Genomic DNA, 15,836 nt, shown 5'->3' with positions numbered 1-15,836 from the left:
TGGTAAACATCGGGTTACTAGGGGCACGCGCGCACTTAGTAACCCGCTGTTTACCATGGATACCACTCTGCTACGGTGCGCGGGAGGTTACTGTTCACCTTGGCAGATTCGTATCCATGATAAACATCGGGTTACTAAGTGCGCGTGTGCCCCTAGTAACCCGATGTTTATCATGGATACGACTCTGCTAAGGTGAACAGTAACCTCCCGCGCATCGTAGCAGAGTGGTATCCATGGTAAACATCGGGTTACTAGGGGCACACGCGCACTTAGTAACCCGCTGTTTATCATGGTTACCAGCCTGCTCCTGCTTCAGCAGCAGGCTGGTAACCGGGAGCAGGACATCGTGGAAAGATCCTTTCCACGATGTCGCTGCTCCCCTGATCGCTGGTGAGCCTGCCTGTTTGACAGCTCACCAGCGATGTATTAGCGACGCAGCAACGATCCCTGACAGGTCGTATCGTTGTCAGGATCGCTGCTGCATCGCTTAGTGTGACGGGGCCTTAAGAGACTTGTCTAAATGTGATGTTTGTGCTCTGTGTATTTTCTTTGTGAAGAAAGCCTTAGTTACTTACCGGTAACGGGATTTTTCGGAGCCAATGACAGCACCACGTGAGAGAGAGGATCCGCCCTTCAAGGACAGGAAACCTACAGGTTAAAAAGGGCGGCCCTCTCTTCCCGCCTCAGTTTAGTTAACAGAGCATGAGAGTACCGCCAAGGTTAGTTATAACAAAACATAATCACATTAAGTACATTACTTTTCATCAATTTCCTGCAAGGGTGCACAAAAAGAAATCAACTCTACGGGAGTGCACAACACCAGTGAAGGGAGGGAATATAAAGGTGCTGTCATGGGCTCCGAAAAATCCCGCTACCGGTAAGTAACTAAGGCTTTATTCGGTCTCCCATGACAACACCAGTGAGAGAATTACAGAGACGAAGGAAATTAGGGAGGGACCACAGCTTGAAGCACCCTTCTCCCGAAAGCGAGATCTGCAGAGCCACCCAGATCCAATCTATAGTGCCTATAGAAAGTAGAGGGAGAAGACCAAGTGGCAGCCTTACAAATTTCCTCAATGGAAAGCCCTGTCTTCTCCGCCCAGGAGGTTGATACCGCTCTGGTAGAATGCGCCCTCAATCTCTCCGGTATCTCTTTATCCCCTGAGGAGTATGTGAGGGAAATGGCCTCCTTGATCCATCTAGCGATTGTAGCCTTTGAGGCCTTACAACCCTTTCTAGCCCCCTGATAGCATATAAATAGGGACTTATCCTTTCTAAAGCCACGTGATACTTCTAAGCACTTTAGTACGCACCTCCTAACGTCTAAAGTGTGAAGCCTCTCCTCCTTTTGATTTTTGGGCGGGAAGCAAAAAGTCGGGAGAACTATCTCCTGGGTTCTATGGAATCGAGTGGCCACTTTAGGAAGAAAGGCTGGATCAGGTTTTAATATAATCCTATCGTCCAGAATTTGCGTAAATGGAGGGCATATTGAAAGGGCCTGTAGGTCACTGACTCTCTTGGCTGAAGTTAGGGCTACTAACAGGACCGTCTTTAGGAAAATAATTTTGGGGGAGACTAAATCTAGTGGCTCAAAAGGAGGACTGGTCAAGGCATCTAAGACCAAATTCAAATCCCAGGGAGACATCTTTACTTTGGTAATGGGTCTACACCTAAAGGAAGCTTTTATAAAACGGGCTATCCAATAGTTATCTGCAATATTGGAAGAAAATAAAGCTCCCAACGCCGACACCTGTACTTTCAAGGTACTGGTAGTGAGACCCAATTCTAAGCCCCGCTGCAGAAATTCCAGAATTTTCCCAATAGGGGGCCCCCTCCTCCACCTTAACCTCTGCAAAGGACAGAAACTTCCTCCAGGTCCTGGCATAAATACGGGTGGTAACAGGTTTTCTGCTAGCCAGGAGAGTATTCACTACATTTGCGGGGAATCCTTTGTTGGTCAATAACACCCTCTCAAATTCCACGCTGTCAAATGTAGACTCGGGGCTGGAGGATGGGAAAGTGGCCCCTGAGTGAGGAGGTCCGGAATCTCCGGAAGAACCCAGGGATCTGATATGGACATCTTCCGGAGACAAGGGAACCACGGTCTTTTGGGCAAAAGGGGCATATGAGTATCACTCTGGCCCGGTCTGCCCTGATCTTTCTTATCACTGCTGGGAGCAGGATTATGGGAGGGAGGGCATATGCCAGAGGAAATCTCCAGGGAACCATGAAGGCGTCCACTGCCAGGGGTCCTTCTCTGGGGTCTAAGGAACAAAAATTTTCCACTTTCCGATTGGCCCTTGTTGCGAATAAGTCCACAGTCTGAAGGCCCCACGTTTCTACGATTCTGGAGAATATTTGCGTATTTAGGGACCACTCTCCCTCTTTTACAGAAGTACGGCTGAGGAAATCCGCTGTGATGTTTTCCTTCCCTTTTACATGAGTAGCCGAAAGAGAGGGACAATGATCTTCGGCTTTCAGCAAAAGTGTGTTCGCTACCCTCATCAAGTTTCTTGAGCGGGTTCCCCCTTGGTGGTTTATGTAAGCTACCGTGACTTGATTGTCCGAGAGTATACGGACATGCTGGCCCTGTAAATATATAAGGAACTCGTTGAACGCATGCTGCACCACCAGAAGCTCCTTAACATTTGATGACAACTGTCGCTCACTGCTTGACCAGGTTCCCTGCACTAATTTCCCTTCAAAGTGAGCTCCCCAACCTGTAGCACTTGCATCAGTGGACAAGACTGCAGTTGGACTACATTCCCAGGGAACCCCTTTAGCAAGATTGTCTTGTCGTAACCACCAACGAAGGGACCGTATGGCACGAGGACCTAGCGTAAACTCACGGTCTAGATGCCCCTCTAAAGCTGCATTATTGTACAACACATCCCACTGAAAAGCTCTTGAATGTAATTGTGACCAACGAACCGCAGGAAAAGTGGAGGTGAAGGTTCCCAATAGTGACATGGCCTTACGGAGTGACATAGAAGGTTTACGTATACACTGTGCTACCAACCCCCGGATTCTATCAATTTTTTCTTCTGAAAGATAACATAGCTGTTTCCTAGAATCTAATATGATCCCCAGATATTGTTGTACCTCGAGTGGAGATAGTCTAGACTTTTCTAAATTTAGAAACCACCCCAAGCTCTTTAAGACCGACATGGCCTCCCGCAGGTGGGTCTCGCACTGAACAAACGAGTTCCCCACTATCAGGAGATCATCCAGGTAAGGGATAATTAGAATGTCCCTTTCTCTTACATGGGCCATAACTTTCGCCATTACTTTAGTAAAAACTAGCGGGGCTATAGCTAAACCAAAGGGGAGTGCAGTGTATTGAAAGTGTTTAACCACCCCGTCAATTTCAATGGCCAGCCTCAAGTATTTCTGATAGTCACTATCAATTGGGATATGGTAATACGCATCTTTGAGATCGAGCACTACCATATAGCAGTGGGGAAAAAGTAACTTTATTACGGATTTTAAAGATTCCATTTTAAAGGTATGTATTTTAAGGAAATTATTCAGGGATTTCAGATTTATGATTGTCCTGAAACTTCCATCCGGTTTCGGAACCAAGAAGAGCAGGGAGTAGAAACCGAGACCCTTTTCCGCCTCCGGAACCTCAATCAGGACGTGCTTTCTTATTAGGGCTTGTATTTCCGAAACTAGGGCAGCCTGGCGTTCTGGGGAAGAACTGGGCTGATTGTGTATCCCCTGGCTTCTGCTCAATTTTTGGAGACGGACCAAAGAGTAGACCTCTACCTTTTCGACCCCTTTCGTCAGACTTGTCTTGCTCCCTGAAATATCGTTTCCGGAAAAATTTCCTCTTCCGGAACGATCTCTTAAAGGAGGGAAGAGGTACTGATGGAAACCCCTTCTTAGGGTCCCCAGCTTTCTCGAATAAGTCATCCATGGTCTGACCAAAGAGGTATTCTCCTTCGCACGGGATTGTGCACAGTCTGGATTTAGTCTGTAAATCCCCAGGCCAGCATTTAATCCACAAGGCTCGCCGAGCCGTATTTGACAGTGCTGCTGATTTTGCTGCCAACCTTACTGAGTCCACAGATGCATCAGCAAGAAAAGCTGCCGCCCCTGAACCAGTGGAAGGGAAGAAATAATGTCTTTCCTAGAAGTCCCATTCTTCAACTGACTGTCTAGCTGTTCAAGCCAAACCATCAGGGCTCTGGACGTACAGGTGGCTGCTACTGTTGGCCTCAGTGCGCCCGCTGCTGTCTCCCATGCCCCTTTCAAGAAAGTATCAGCCCGTCTGTCTAGGGGGTCTCTCAATGCACCCATATCATCGAACGGGAGGGAAGTTCTTGTCGCTGCTTTGGCAACAGCAACATCCAGTTTGGGTGCTTTTAACCAGGAGGAACACATAGCATCCTCAAATGGATATCTCCTTTTAAAGGATGGAGGAACACTACCCTTCTTGTCCACTCCTTATCAATGAGGTCTTTCACCTTTGAATTTACCAGAAAGCACCTTCTTTTCTTTAGTCCCAGACCACCAAACATAACATCCTCAGCTGACTTCTCTGCCCTCGTGTCCACTATCCCCATTGTAGATCGGACAGCTTTTACTAAGGCATCGACCTCCTTCAGGGGAAAGCACTGTCTATCTGGCTCACTGTCAGAGGAAGAGAAGGCGGAGGAGGAAGCGACCCAGCCAGGTTCAGAGTCTGAACCTGGCTGGGTTTCTTGAGGAATATGCCCAGACTCTGAACCCTGCAAGGCTTTGCCTATTTCTTCCCTTATTAAAGTTCTTAGGCTTAGGGAAAAATCTGGGGTTTCCTCTGACATCATCTTGCTAATACAAAGCTGGCATAACTTCTTGGTATATGTATCAGGGAGTGGACAGCTGCATAAGGCACATTCTCTGTGCTTGGATTTTGAGGAACATTTCTTGCTCTAAAAGAAAGTTATAGATAGAAAGGAGGAAACATTAGTAGAACTTTCACGAAGATTCCACTCACCCCACAGAGCCTTCGGTACCGTAGAAGCAGAAGAATCCAACATGCATGGCGAGGAATAACGCCGCACCGGACCGTCCTTCCTGCTCTTAGTGGCAGCTCTTCTAGCTGAACGACCAGACCCTAGCCGGGAAGGACGCTGCGCCACTGGTTGTGAGGGCTCCCCAGAGGGCTGCTCCTGCAGCAGATGTTGTTGCCTAGGTGACAGCTCTTGTGAATCTCTCATAGCTTACACTGTAATAATGGGCTGGGAAGCACCTCTGTATGTTACCAGACCCTTTATATACTGGCCATACCGGTACCATGTGTGGGTGTGTGTTTCCTCTCTTTTTTTTTCTTCCCAGGAGGGCGTTACCTGCTCCTTGGTCTTCCTCCCCAGGTGGGTTCATCGCCCCAGGTGGGCTCCTTGCCGCCAGGTCCTTTAATCACCCGGCGTCTGCTCGCGCGCAAAATTCAAATCCCAGGGCTCCGGCCCCTTCCGGTGACGTCACGGGGACTTCCTGCCCGGTGCACCGGAAGTCACGTCACTAGGTCGCGCCTGTCACGTGCCCTGCCGGCGCGACCTGGATCTCCTGCGATTTGTAGCAGGGGGAGGAAGCCCGCTAGCGGCCCCACACCTGGCGGACATCTACCTCCCCGTGAGGCGGTCGCGCCCGCCGCAACGCTCACGGAGGCGCCCCACTGAGCCCTACCGTGGAGTCTCCAGAGGACCGGGACGGACCGGCTCCAACCACCTGCTGTGGCCCTCTCTCGGACAGGAGTCCAACATCTGCAGGTAAACCTGCAAGGTCTCCCATCAAGGACAGGAAACCTACAGGTTAAAAAGGGCGACCCTCTCTTCCCGCCTCAGTTTAGTTAACAGAGCATGAGAGTACCGCCAAGATTAGTTATAACAAAACATAATCACATTAAGTACATTACTTTTCATCAATTTCCTGCAAGGGTGCACAAAAAGAAATCAACTCTACGGGAGTGCACAACACCAGTGAAGGGAGGGAATATAAAGGTGCTGTCATGGGCTCCGAAAAATCCCGTTACCGGTAAGTAACTAAGGCTTTATTCGGTCTCCCATGACAGCACCACGTGATGCGTTCAACGAGTTCCTTATATATTTACAGGGCCAGCATGTCCGTATACTCTCGGACAATCAAGTCACGGTAGCTTACATAAACCACCAAGGGGGAACCCGCTCAAGAAACTTGATGAGGGTAGCGAACACACTTTTGCTGAAGATCATTGTCCCTCTTTCGGCTACTCATCTAAAAGGGAAGGAAAACATCACAGCGGATTTCCTCAGCCGTACTTCTGTAAAAGAGGGAGAGTGGTCCCTAAATACGCAAATATTCTCCAGAATCGTAGAAACGTGGGGCCTTCAGACTGTGGACTTATTCGCAACAAGGGCCAATCGGAAAGTGGAAAATTTTTGTTCCTTAGACCCCAGAGAAGGACCCCTGGCAGTGGACGCCTTCATGGTTCCCTGGAGATTTCCTCTGGCATATGCCTTCCCTCCCATAATCCTGCTCCCAGCAGTGATAAGAAAGATCAGGGCAGACCAGGCCAGAGTGATACTCATATGCCCCTTTTGGCCCAAAAGACCGTGGTTCCCTTGTCTCCGGAAGATGTCCATATCAGATCCCTGGGTTCTTCCGGAGATTCCGGACCTCCTCACTCAGGGGCCACTTTCCCATCCTCCAGCCCCGAGTCTACATTTGACGGCGTGGAATTTGAGAGGGTGTTATTGACCAACAAAGGATTCCCCGCAAATGTAGTGAATACTCTCCTGGCTAGCAGAAAACCTGTTACCACCCGTATTTATGCCAGGACCTGGAGGAAGTTTCTGTCCTTTGCAGAGGTTAAGGTGGAGGAGGGGCGCCCTATTGGGAAAATTCTGGAATTTCTGCAGCGGGGCTTAGAATTGGGTCTCACTACCAGTACCTTGAAAGTACAGGTGTCAGCGTTGGGAGCTTTATTTTCTTCCAATATTGCAGATAACTATTGGATAGCCCGTTTTATAAAAGCTTCCTTTAGGTGTAGACCCATTACCAAAGTAAAGATGTCTCCCTGGGATTTGAATTTGGTCTTAGATGCCTTGACCAGTCCTCCTTTTGAGCCACTAGATTTAGTCTCCCCCAAAATTATTTTCCTAAAGACGGTCCTGTTAGTAGCCCTAACTTCAGCCAAGAGAGTCAGTGACCTACAGGCCCTTTCAATATGCCCTCCATTTACGCAAATTCTGGACGATAGGATTATATTAAAACCTGATCCAGCCTTTCTTCCTAAAGTGGCCACTCTATTCCATAGAACCCAGGAGATAGTTCTTCCGACTTTTTGCTTCCCGCCCAAAAATCAAAAGGAGGAGAGGCTTCACACTTTAGACGTTAGGAGGTGCGTACTAAAGTGCTTAGAAGTATCACGTGGCTTTAGAAAGGATAAGTCCCTATTTATATGCTATCAGGGGGCTAGAAAGGGTTGTAGGGCCTCAAAGGCTACAATGGCTAGATGGATCAAGGAGGCCATTTCCCTTGCATACTCCTCAGGGGATAAAGAGATACTGGAGGGATTGAGGGCGCATTCTACCAGAGCGGTATCAACCTCCTGGGCGGAGAAGACAGGGCTTTCCATTGAGGAAATTTGTAAGGCTGCCACTTGGTCTTCTCCCTCTACTTTCTATAGGCACTATAGATTGGATCTGGGTGGCTCTGCAGATCTCACTTTCGGGAGAAGGGTGCTTCAAGCTGTGGTCTCTCCCTAATTTCCTTCGTCTCTGTAATTCTCTCACGTGGTGCAGTCATGAGAGACCGAATAAAGCCTTAGTTACTTACCGGTAACGGGATTTGTCGGAGCCCATGACAGCACCTTTATATTCCCTCCCTTCACTGGTGTTGTGCACTCCCGTAGAGTTGATTTATTTTTGTGCACCCTTGCAGGAAATTGATGAAAAGTAATGTACTTAATGTGATTATGTTTTGTTATAACTAACCTTGGCGGTACTCTCATGCTCTGTTAACTAAACTGAGACGGGAAGAGAGGGAAGCCCTTTTTAACCTGTAGGCTTCCTGTCCTTGAAGGGCGGATCCTCTCTCTCACGTGGTGCTGTCATGGGAGACCGAATAAAGAAAACCTTTTTTAGCTTTGTTAAATTTCAATGCTCCTCACAAAACAGAAATGGAGAGCTGGGAATGATTATTTAATTATAATCATGGTGGCACTTGATCATCAAATACCAACAGCAATTGTACTGAGAGAATTCACTTTATTTGTGCGGTGTCAGTCTTCGGTTACTTAAAGGGGTTGTCCACTACTTTATATCCCCCCCCCATGTAACCCCCCCAGGGGTCCTAAGACTTCCTGTAAATTCCTTCTGTTGCAGATACTGCCTGTGAGCGGCGCTATCACTGGTCGCTCACAGGCATCACGTGACCCCCCTGGCTGCAGCCGGCGCTGACATCCGCTGATGTCACGACAAGTGCTGGCAGCAGCCGGGGGTCATGATCTTCCTGGTTCCAGGTGGATGCCAGGCTGTGGGTGGGGTTATCCCCATGCATCATACCCGGCATCCACCACACTCTATGCCTCTCCCCATTAATTTGTAAAGAGCACGGTGGATGCTAGGGTAACCCCGCCCACAACCAAGCAGCCACTGCGGGGACCCCAGAGCTGAGTCATGGCTCACTAGTCGTGACGTCAGCGCGTGGTCACGTGATGCCTGTGAGCGGCCACCGATAGCGCCACTCACAGGCAGTATCAGCAACAGAAGGTATTTACAATAAGTCTTAGGGGCCCCGGGGGGGGGAATAAAGTAGTGGACAACTTCTTAGATAGATGAGCCAAATTAAAATAGACACAGCTTTTCTCTTCCAGTAGCAGCACCACTATTATCTAAGGCAGTGTCTGATATTGCAGCCATTTACTTGAATAGCGTATCAATTCCAGACAAGAGCAGCACTGTTCATTTTACATAACCCCTTTAAAACCAATAAGCCAAATGGAAACCAGAAAAGTTTCAAAACCATGATGGTGTATGCAAAAAGATAAAAGAAGGCCTTACAAGAACAATACTAGAGACGGGAGAATCTGTACTTTATGGACTCAATGATCGAGTCTCTAAAATATTTTTTTTTTTTATTAATATCAGACTTGTATCCTGCAGGATAAACCATGGTAGAACAGTGATAAAATAGGTAGTTCTGTAACATCGCTCTAAACTTTTGAAATCTTTTACAAACTATATTTTAAAACAAAGTGCAATTTCTATGTTTCTTCTCGGTCTCGTTGCTGGCGAACTCTGTGGTCTATTTCTGCCTTCGATCCAGCAAATTAACATTTTCTGAAATACAGACATGCGTAAAAACTGTAACTGAACAGCCCTGTAGAAGAAAGTCAGGCTAACGTGGCACGATGAATACAAGTGGATTCTAAAAGAGGCCAATATACACAAAAATGAAAAGTCGTCACAATTAGTTTAATGAAGTGCACAGAATAGCGATCAATCATATCAATAAAATAAAACAATTATTTTTGCTTTCTTTTTTTTTTTTTTTTCTTTACATCAAATGTGCTTTACTTCCTCCACAGGTATTCTGTTAAATAAAGCACCATATATACTGCCAGGCCACAGCTAGAGAGGATTCTTTACAGAATCAAATTTCTTGTGGTTTAGTACAAGTAAACTTAATTTTGATAATAAGAACCACAGAGATTTGAGGCAACTGCCTCGATTATAAGGTACAAAACTGGCACAGAGGACACCATATTATACACTGTAAAAATGACAAGTTTAAATTACATCATATTGGTTAAGGGGCCCCCTATTAATTCAAGCGGCCACTTCATGAAAGCCACTACAGCGAACCTGAATTACATAAAACATAACCATAATGATTGGCCTGAAGTGTACTGCAGATGCAACTTTTGTTTCTTGACTTCTGCCTGACCAAGAATAAAGCATATAAATCTATCTTGCCATCCAAGCAGAAAGCACTTGACAAACTGAAGCACAAAAAAAAATGAAAACAGGAAAAAAAAACCTGCAAAAATGTATACAAACAGCTTTAAAAAAAATAAAGACTTAAAAGCAGACATGCTACAACTAATGTCAAGAAGCAGCTTTGTTTTCTTTTCCTGATATCCTCGAGACCACGAGAATCGTGGATTCAATGGTCCTGCACAGGGTATCTAAAATGTCATTTTGTTGTATATGACTAAAAAGTCCCCTGGAATGCTCACAATTTAGTGACAGGCTGAGCTCCGGGCTGTCCTGGGTGGGTGACGGCTGACCATCACATCTCCGCAAGTCTGCCAAGTCAGCCAGCACAGCAGAGATGGAAGTGGAAGGGAGCTCACCATCTTCCTCCATCACATTAGTCTCCTTAGGACTTTGGAGTTCTTTCGTATCTTTACCATCTTCGTATTTAGTGCTGCTGCCGGGCTGATCCTCTGTTGGTTGTGACCGCGCAGGCAGCAGTATATCTTCAGCAAATGAAGAGGACATTTCTATTCTGTATTCCTTGGACAGGGGAGCGGGAGATGGAGGATCTTGTTCTGTTCCTGGATCAATGATGGAAGAGTCTCTTGTCTCGTTGTCAGATGTGCTTGTTGGTGTGGATGCCTCACGCTCATTTTTCAGATCACCGATACAGCTGTCTACCATGTGATCCTCATCATTGCTAACCCGTCTCCGCTTTACTGGTGTCGCACCTTCGTCATCTAAAGAGAGAAATCTCATTGACTGCTAAATGTGTATATGAATTCAAATAGAAATACAGGCTTATCCAGAAATGTTATGGTCGAGCGCAGGATATGTGGTGTGTTAATATCAAAGTATCAAACCAACTTTAAGAACTATTATGGGATGAACTTCTGCTAAAATATTAGGAAGCCACCTGTTGCAATGGCATAAACAAAGTCAATGGGAATTATGGAAAAATCGAAGAACTTCTTCTCCACTTTCACATAAATCCTGTAAGACTTTAATACAAGAACAATTGTATTACACCTTACCCTCATTGATGCGGATGTTGCAAATGGGGGTGAGGTTCACCACATATGCTGAGTCACAGTGCAATTAGATGAAATATGCTGTGAAGGTGAAATTCTGCAACAAGCATCATACATCCAAAGTCGGAAGCAGGTGTGTGGATATGGTGTATGTGCGTAGGTAGAAGTGTGTGTGTTTGTATACACGTGTAGGTAGAAGGATGTTTATAGGGTTGCATAGGTGTGTATACAGGGTTATGGATGTGCATGTACTGGCCTATGTGTAAAGTAAACATGGGAAATAGATCACTTTAATACTCACCTTTAGCTTTACCATCTTTGGCTTCTTGCTCTTGTAATGAATTTCTTTGCTGCTGACAGGCTCTGCATTTGCTCAGTAGATCCTGTAAAGTCGGTATTAAGGCTGTGTTCAACTGTTTTGGAGTGTGAACTGAAAGGAGTAGAACCAGGGCTCTAAGATCCTAGAACAGAAGAAAGTGAAAAAGTTAGGTCCAGAAATATTTGGACAGTGACCGAATCTTCTTGATTTCAGCTCTGCATGCCACTATTTATTTAAAATGAAACAACTGAGATGCAATTAAAGTTTACACTTTTACGTTTAATCAAAAAGGGTTGAACAAAAATATCCTGTGAAATGTTTAGGAAATGCAAGCAATCTTCTACAGTCTCCTCACTTCAGGGGCCCATAAAATTTTCATTTTTAATACTTTGTAGAGAATGCTTTGCCGGAAAAGACTGCCTGAAGTCTGGAAGCCATGGCTATCACCAAACGCTGGGTTTCCTCCTTTGTGATGCATTCCCGGCCTTTACTGCAGCGGATGTCAGTTGTTGCTTGTTTGTGGGTCTTTCGTCTTAAGCAGGTCACTGAAGAATATTCCACTTCTTGGCTTTAAAAAAACCTCTTGGGTTGCTTTCGCAGTATGTTTTAGGTCATTGTCCATCTGTACTGTGAAGCACTGTCCAATCGTCCTTGCTGTATTTGGCTGGATCTGAGCAGAAAGTATCATCCTGTACACTTCAGAATTCATCCGACTGCTTCTGTCTTCAGTCACATCATCAATAAACACTTGTGACTAGTGCCAATGGAAGCAATGCACGCCCATGCCATCACACTGCCTCCAGCATGTGTTACAGAGGATGTGGTTGCTTTGTATCATGAGCTGGTCCAAGCCTTCTCCATGCTTTCTTCTTCCCATCATTCTGGTGCAGGTTGATTTTATTTTTATCTGTCCAAAGAACCAAAACACTGTGTGGCTTCTTTAGATGTTTTTTGGCCATCTAATCTGGTATTTCTATTGGTAAGGCTGATTACCATATTTTTCGGACCATAAGACGCACTTTTTTCCCCCCAAATTTGGGAGGAAAATGGGGGGTGCGTCTTATGGTCCGAAAGCAACTTACCGGTGGTGGTGGAGCTGGATCGCAGGGCTGCGGCGGAAGAAGAGGTGAGGCGGGCCGGTATCTGGCTGAGGGCCGGGTACCCGGGCCGGTGTATTGCTGTGAGCGGAGTTTGCAGAGCAGAGTGAGCGGCTTCCAGTGGCCACGGCCATGTTCCTGAAGCTGTGCTCTACAGGAAAATGGCCGCCGGAGCGAATAAACAGATCTGTGCTGTGCACGCAGAACCGGCACTCTACTCAAGAGGAGCATTTTGTAGCCTTATTCTCAGTATCAGTGGAAGTGTCAGTTATGGGTTCCACATCGATTAGCAAGTTATCTATACAATGAACTAAAAATTATGGTCCAACCACCTGTATATGGAATAAAGTCAACACCACATATTGGAGATATTTTATCAAACACTGAAATATGAAAACTATCACGTCTAACAAAGAAACCGCACAGAACAAAAATCCACCGAAAATGTGGATTTCACCCAGTGTATTGTAGAGGAAACACAGATTGACCTCCACTCACCCCATTTAAAGTGCTGCTTGCTTTGGAAATTTCAATTCTGCTGATGAAATCAGACTCAGCATTTTGATACTGATTGATGAGATGCGTAATTATTGTGTTAATGAGACTTGCACAATTCATTTCAGAAAACACTTGACTTTGAACCTGTGAAAGCAAAGACCAATAGCATATTGTAAAAGATAATCCACCTTCTTACCAATTTACTTCCTCTCCAGTAAAAAAAAAAAAATGTTAACAACCGCATACCTTCACTAGAAAATGGGTCAGGAATGTGTAGACCACGTTGTTATTGAGGAACACACGCTCATCCATTAAAATACTTTTAATATATTCTGCAAAAACTGGATCCTCACACAGCAGCTTGATGCAATTTTTCGCCAGTTGAGACTAGATTTAAAAAAAATAATAATAATTTACACGGTAAAGTGAATATCCTTTAATTTAATAGCTCTCCTCAATTCCCACAGCCCAATATTCTTTATTAAAAAGGGACTGTGTCATGATGGCAACTCCAGTCAATACTAGATGGGGGATGATGAAGGGGATTGTTCCTCCATTAGGAACAACTTTCTATGAGAAAGAGCAGGGACTCTCTTCGCAAAAACGATTATCGCTCAGGTGGACCCAAGTGCTCTGTGCACTACATGGACAGTCATTCATCTGACCACAGAACATTTTCTACGCCAATAATGGCTGATTTACAGAATACAGGCAGAGGTTACGAGGAAGGATCCCCGGCACTCTTGTTCCACTTGAAAAGTAGGTTGTCTTTCTTATAAAAACCCATATAAATACCGATAATACCTGGAATTTTAATATTTGCATATGTATTTGAAGGCCATGTATGTTCCTATTTTTTAGGATATAGAAAAAATGTGAATTTAAGCCACGATCTGGGAACAGAGAAACTGCAGACTTTGTTCTGCTATCGCCGTGATGGACTACCTTCTTTGTATAGTTTTAGAAAAGTCCTGTTTAACGTACAGATCAGTTATGGGTGGCGAGAGCATAGTGTTACAATACATGGCATACCTGTGTTTGGCATAACTCAGTCCAGAGTTTTGGAAACAATGCGAGGTGCAAGGAGAGCCCTTCATATGCAATCAAGACACCTGCAAAGTAAATCAATATTAATATAAATAAGCGTATGTGGAAATACAAGCTGGATATTTAAAGAAAAAAAAGGACCTATTACCAAAAATCTAATTTTATTAAAACATATATTTATGTGTTTACTTATTTTAGATAGACTACCTTGAAAGTCAGCATCTACCTAAAAACCTGTGTCTTGCCTTGTTCACCTATTTTTCAATGGAAGCGTGCTGCCATCTTGTGGATGGCAACAGCTTTCTAATTGAGCTCTCTGGACCAGACATGCTTCTAACACGCAAGTGCAGGCAGAGAGACCCAGAAGAGCGCTGCTCCCAGGGACATAGTGCTGCTTTATTAGAAGAATGTTCACTGCACGTCTTCAGCTTAAGTATCTACCCATTGTCACACTGGTCTGTACTCTGATGGGAGTGAAAACGCTCCGATCACAGCAAAGACCAATGTGATGGTGATCGATAATGAAGCTGCTGACAGGTAGGGACAAGTGTGACAATATATTCATTGCTGCTGAAGCGGTCAATCTTCTCAGATGACCTCACTGCTTAGTGAGGAGACACCCCAGGAAGTGTTCTCAAATACGAGGATCCTCGGGACATCGCAGCATTCTCAGAGAAGACCGATCACCGCTGATGATAGGTTTTGTTTAAGCCATTGAATCAGGAATGTACTTTGAAGTGTACCACCACTGCAATGTAATCATTATGAGTATAATCATTTCAGTATCGCTATAATCACTTTATTACACATTTTTGCTGATAACTCCTGAAGTCTGTGCTGCAGGCTGCACTAAATTATGCAGCGCCTTGCTCGTCACTAGTGATGATCGAGCATGCTCGTTGCTCAAGATTTAAGAGTATGCTCGGGCGAGCACCGATTATCTTCAACGTGCTCGGGCTTTGTTTTCGTCGCTCCGTGAGCATGATTTGCGACTGTTTCACAGCTTTAATACATGTGAGGAATGCCTGTTTTTCCAGCATTCCTCACATATATTAAAGCTGTCAAACAGTCACAAATCATGTTCACGGAGCGACGAAAACAAAGCCCGAGCACACTGAAGATAATAGGTGCTCGTCCGAGCATACTCTTAAATCTCGAGCAACAAGCATGCTCGATCATCACTACTCGTCACTCTTCGCTATAGTCTTCAATGCTCACTCCTGCCCTGAAGATGGCAGCCTGGTAGCAGAAGAACATTGCTTAGCTTAGAGCAGCTCGAAGCAGCAAAATGCCACCTTACTTCTTTCCTGGCATAGTATAAAGGCCAGTGTGAGGGTATAGTAATCATGGGAAAACATGCAGAAAACACACAGTTCAAATTGTGAGCAGTGTCCTGTAAAAATGTGACTAATAAAAAATGCTGTATAATATTTCACACACACTTAAATGTTGAAGACTCCAATTCACTTACAAGACATTATACAAGAAAAAAAAATTATGTCCCCCCACCCCCCCCCCACCCAAAATAAAAAAAAAAAAAAACGCACCACTTCTCTTTACTCACCCGAATAGGACTGTGATGCAGTGAAAGAGACCGCCCACGGTTCAGAGTGCCACTCTTCTTGCTATAGAAAACACACAGACCCAAGCATCTACCCTCATACAACCCCTATAGAAAGTGAACTATTAGGAGCCTGTATTATTACTGGAACTTACTTAGCTTGATTAAAGCTTCAGTAAACTTTTCACAATTGATTGCCACACGGCACAGGAGATGGATAAACTGGTGATATGAAGACAGGTAATCCAGTAGCATGCGGTCATAAACTTCATCTTTACCCTGAAAACAAAATAAAATAGGGCAGTGTTCCTAGAACCAATAACTACTACATTATCATGG

At 45.1% G+C, this 15,836-nt stretch overlaps 1 protein-coding gene across 2 annotated transcripts in view; it reads right to left on the bottom strand.

Moving 5' to 3' along the window:
- Positions 1-9,055: 9,055 nt before the first annotated feature.
- Positions 9,056-15,836, bottom strand: part of USP34 (ubiquitin specific peptidase 34) — a 143,233-nt gene continuing 136,452 nt past the window's right edge. For both annotated transcript variants that reach the window (XM_073672310.1, XM_073672311.1), the window contains 6 exons: positions 15,653-15,776; positions 13,922-14,001; positions 13,136-13,276; positions 12,890-13,033; positions 11,277-11,436; positions 9,056-10,684 (listed from right to left, as the gene is read on the bottom strand). In XM_073672310.1, the coding sequence (XP_073528411.1) occupies positions 10,074-10,684; positions 11,277-11,436; positions 12,890-13,033; positions 13,136-13,276; positions 13,922-14,001; positions 15,653-15,776 (1,260 nt within the window). In that variant the 3' untranslated portion in view covers positions 9,056-10,073. The remainder of the gene's footprint in view (positions 10,685-11,276; positions 11,437-12,889; positions 13,034-13,135; positions 13,277-13,921; positions 14,002-15,652; positions 15,777-15,836) is intronic.

The sequence above is a fragment of the Phyllobates terribilis genome, unplaced genomic scaffold, assembly GCF_046119375.1.
Source record: "Phyllobates terribilis strain yellow unplaced genomic scaffold, ASM4611937v1 Scaffold_3__8_contigs__length_932513732, whole genome shotgun sequence".
Lineage (NCBI taxonomy): Eukaryota > Metazoa > Chordata > Amphibia > Anura > Dendrobatidae > Phyllobates > Phyllobates terribilis.
This window is presented reverse-complemented; position numbering and strand designations above follow the sequence as displayed.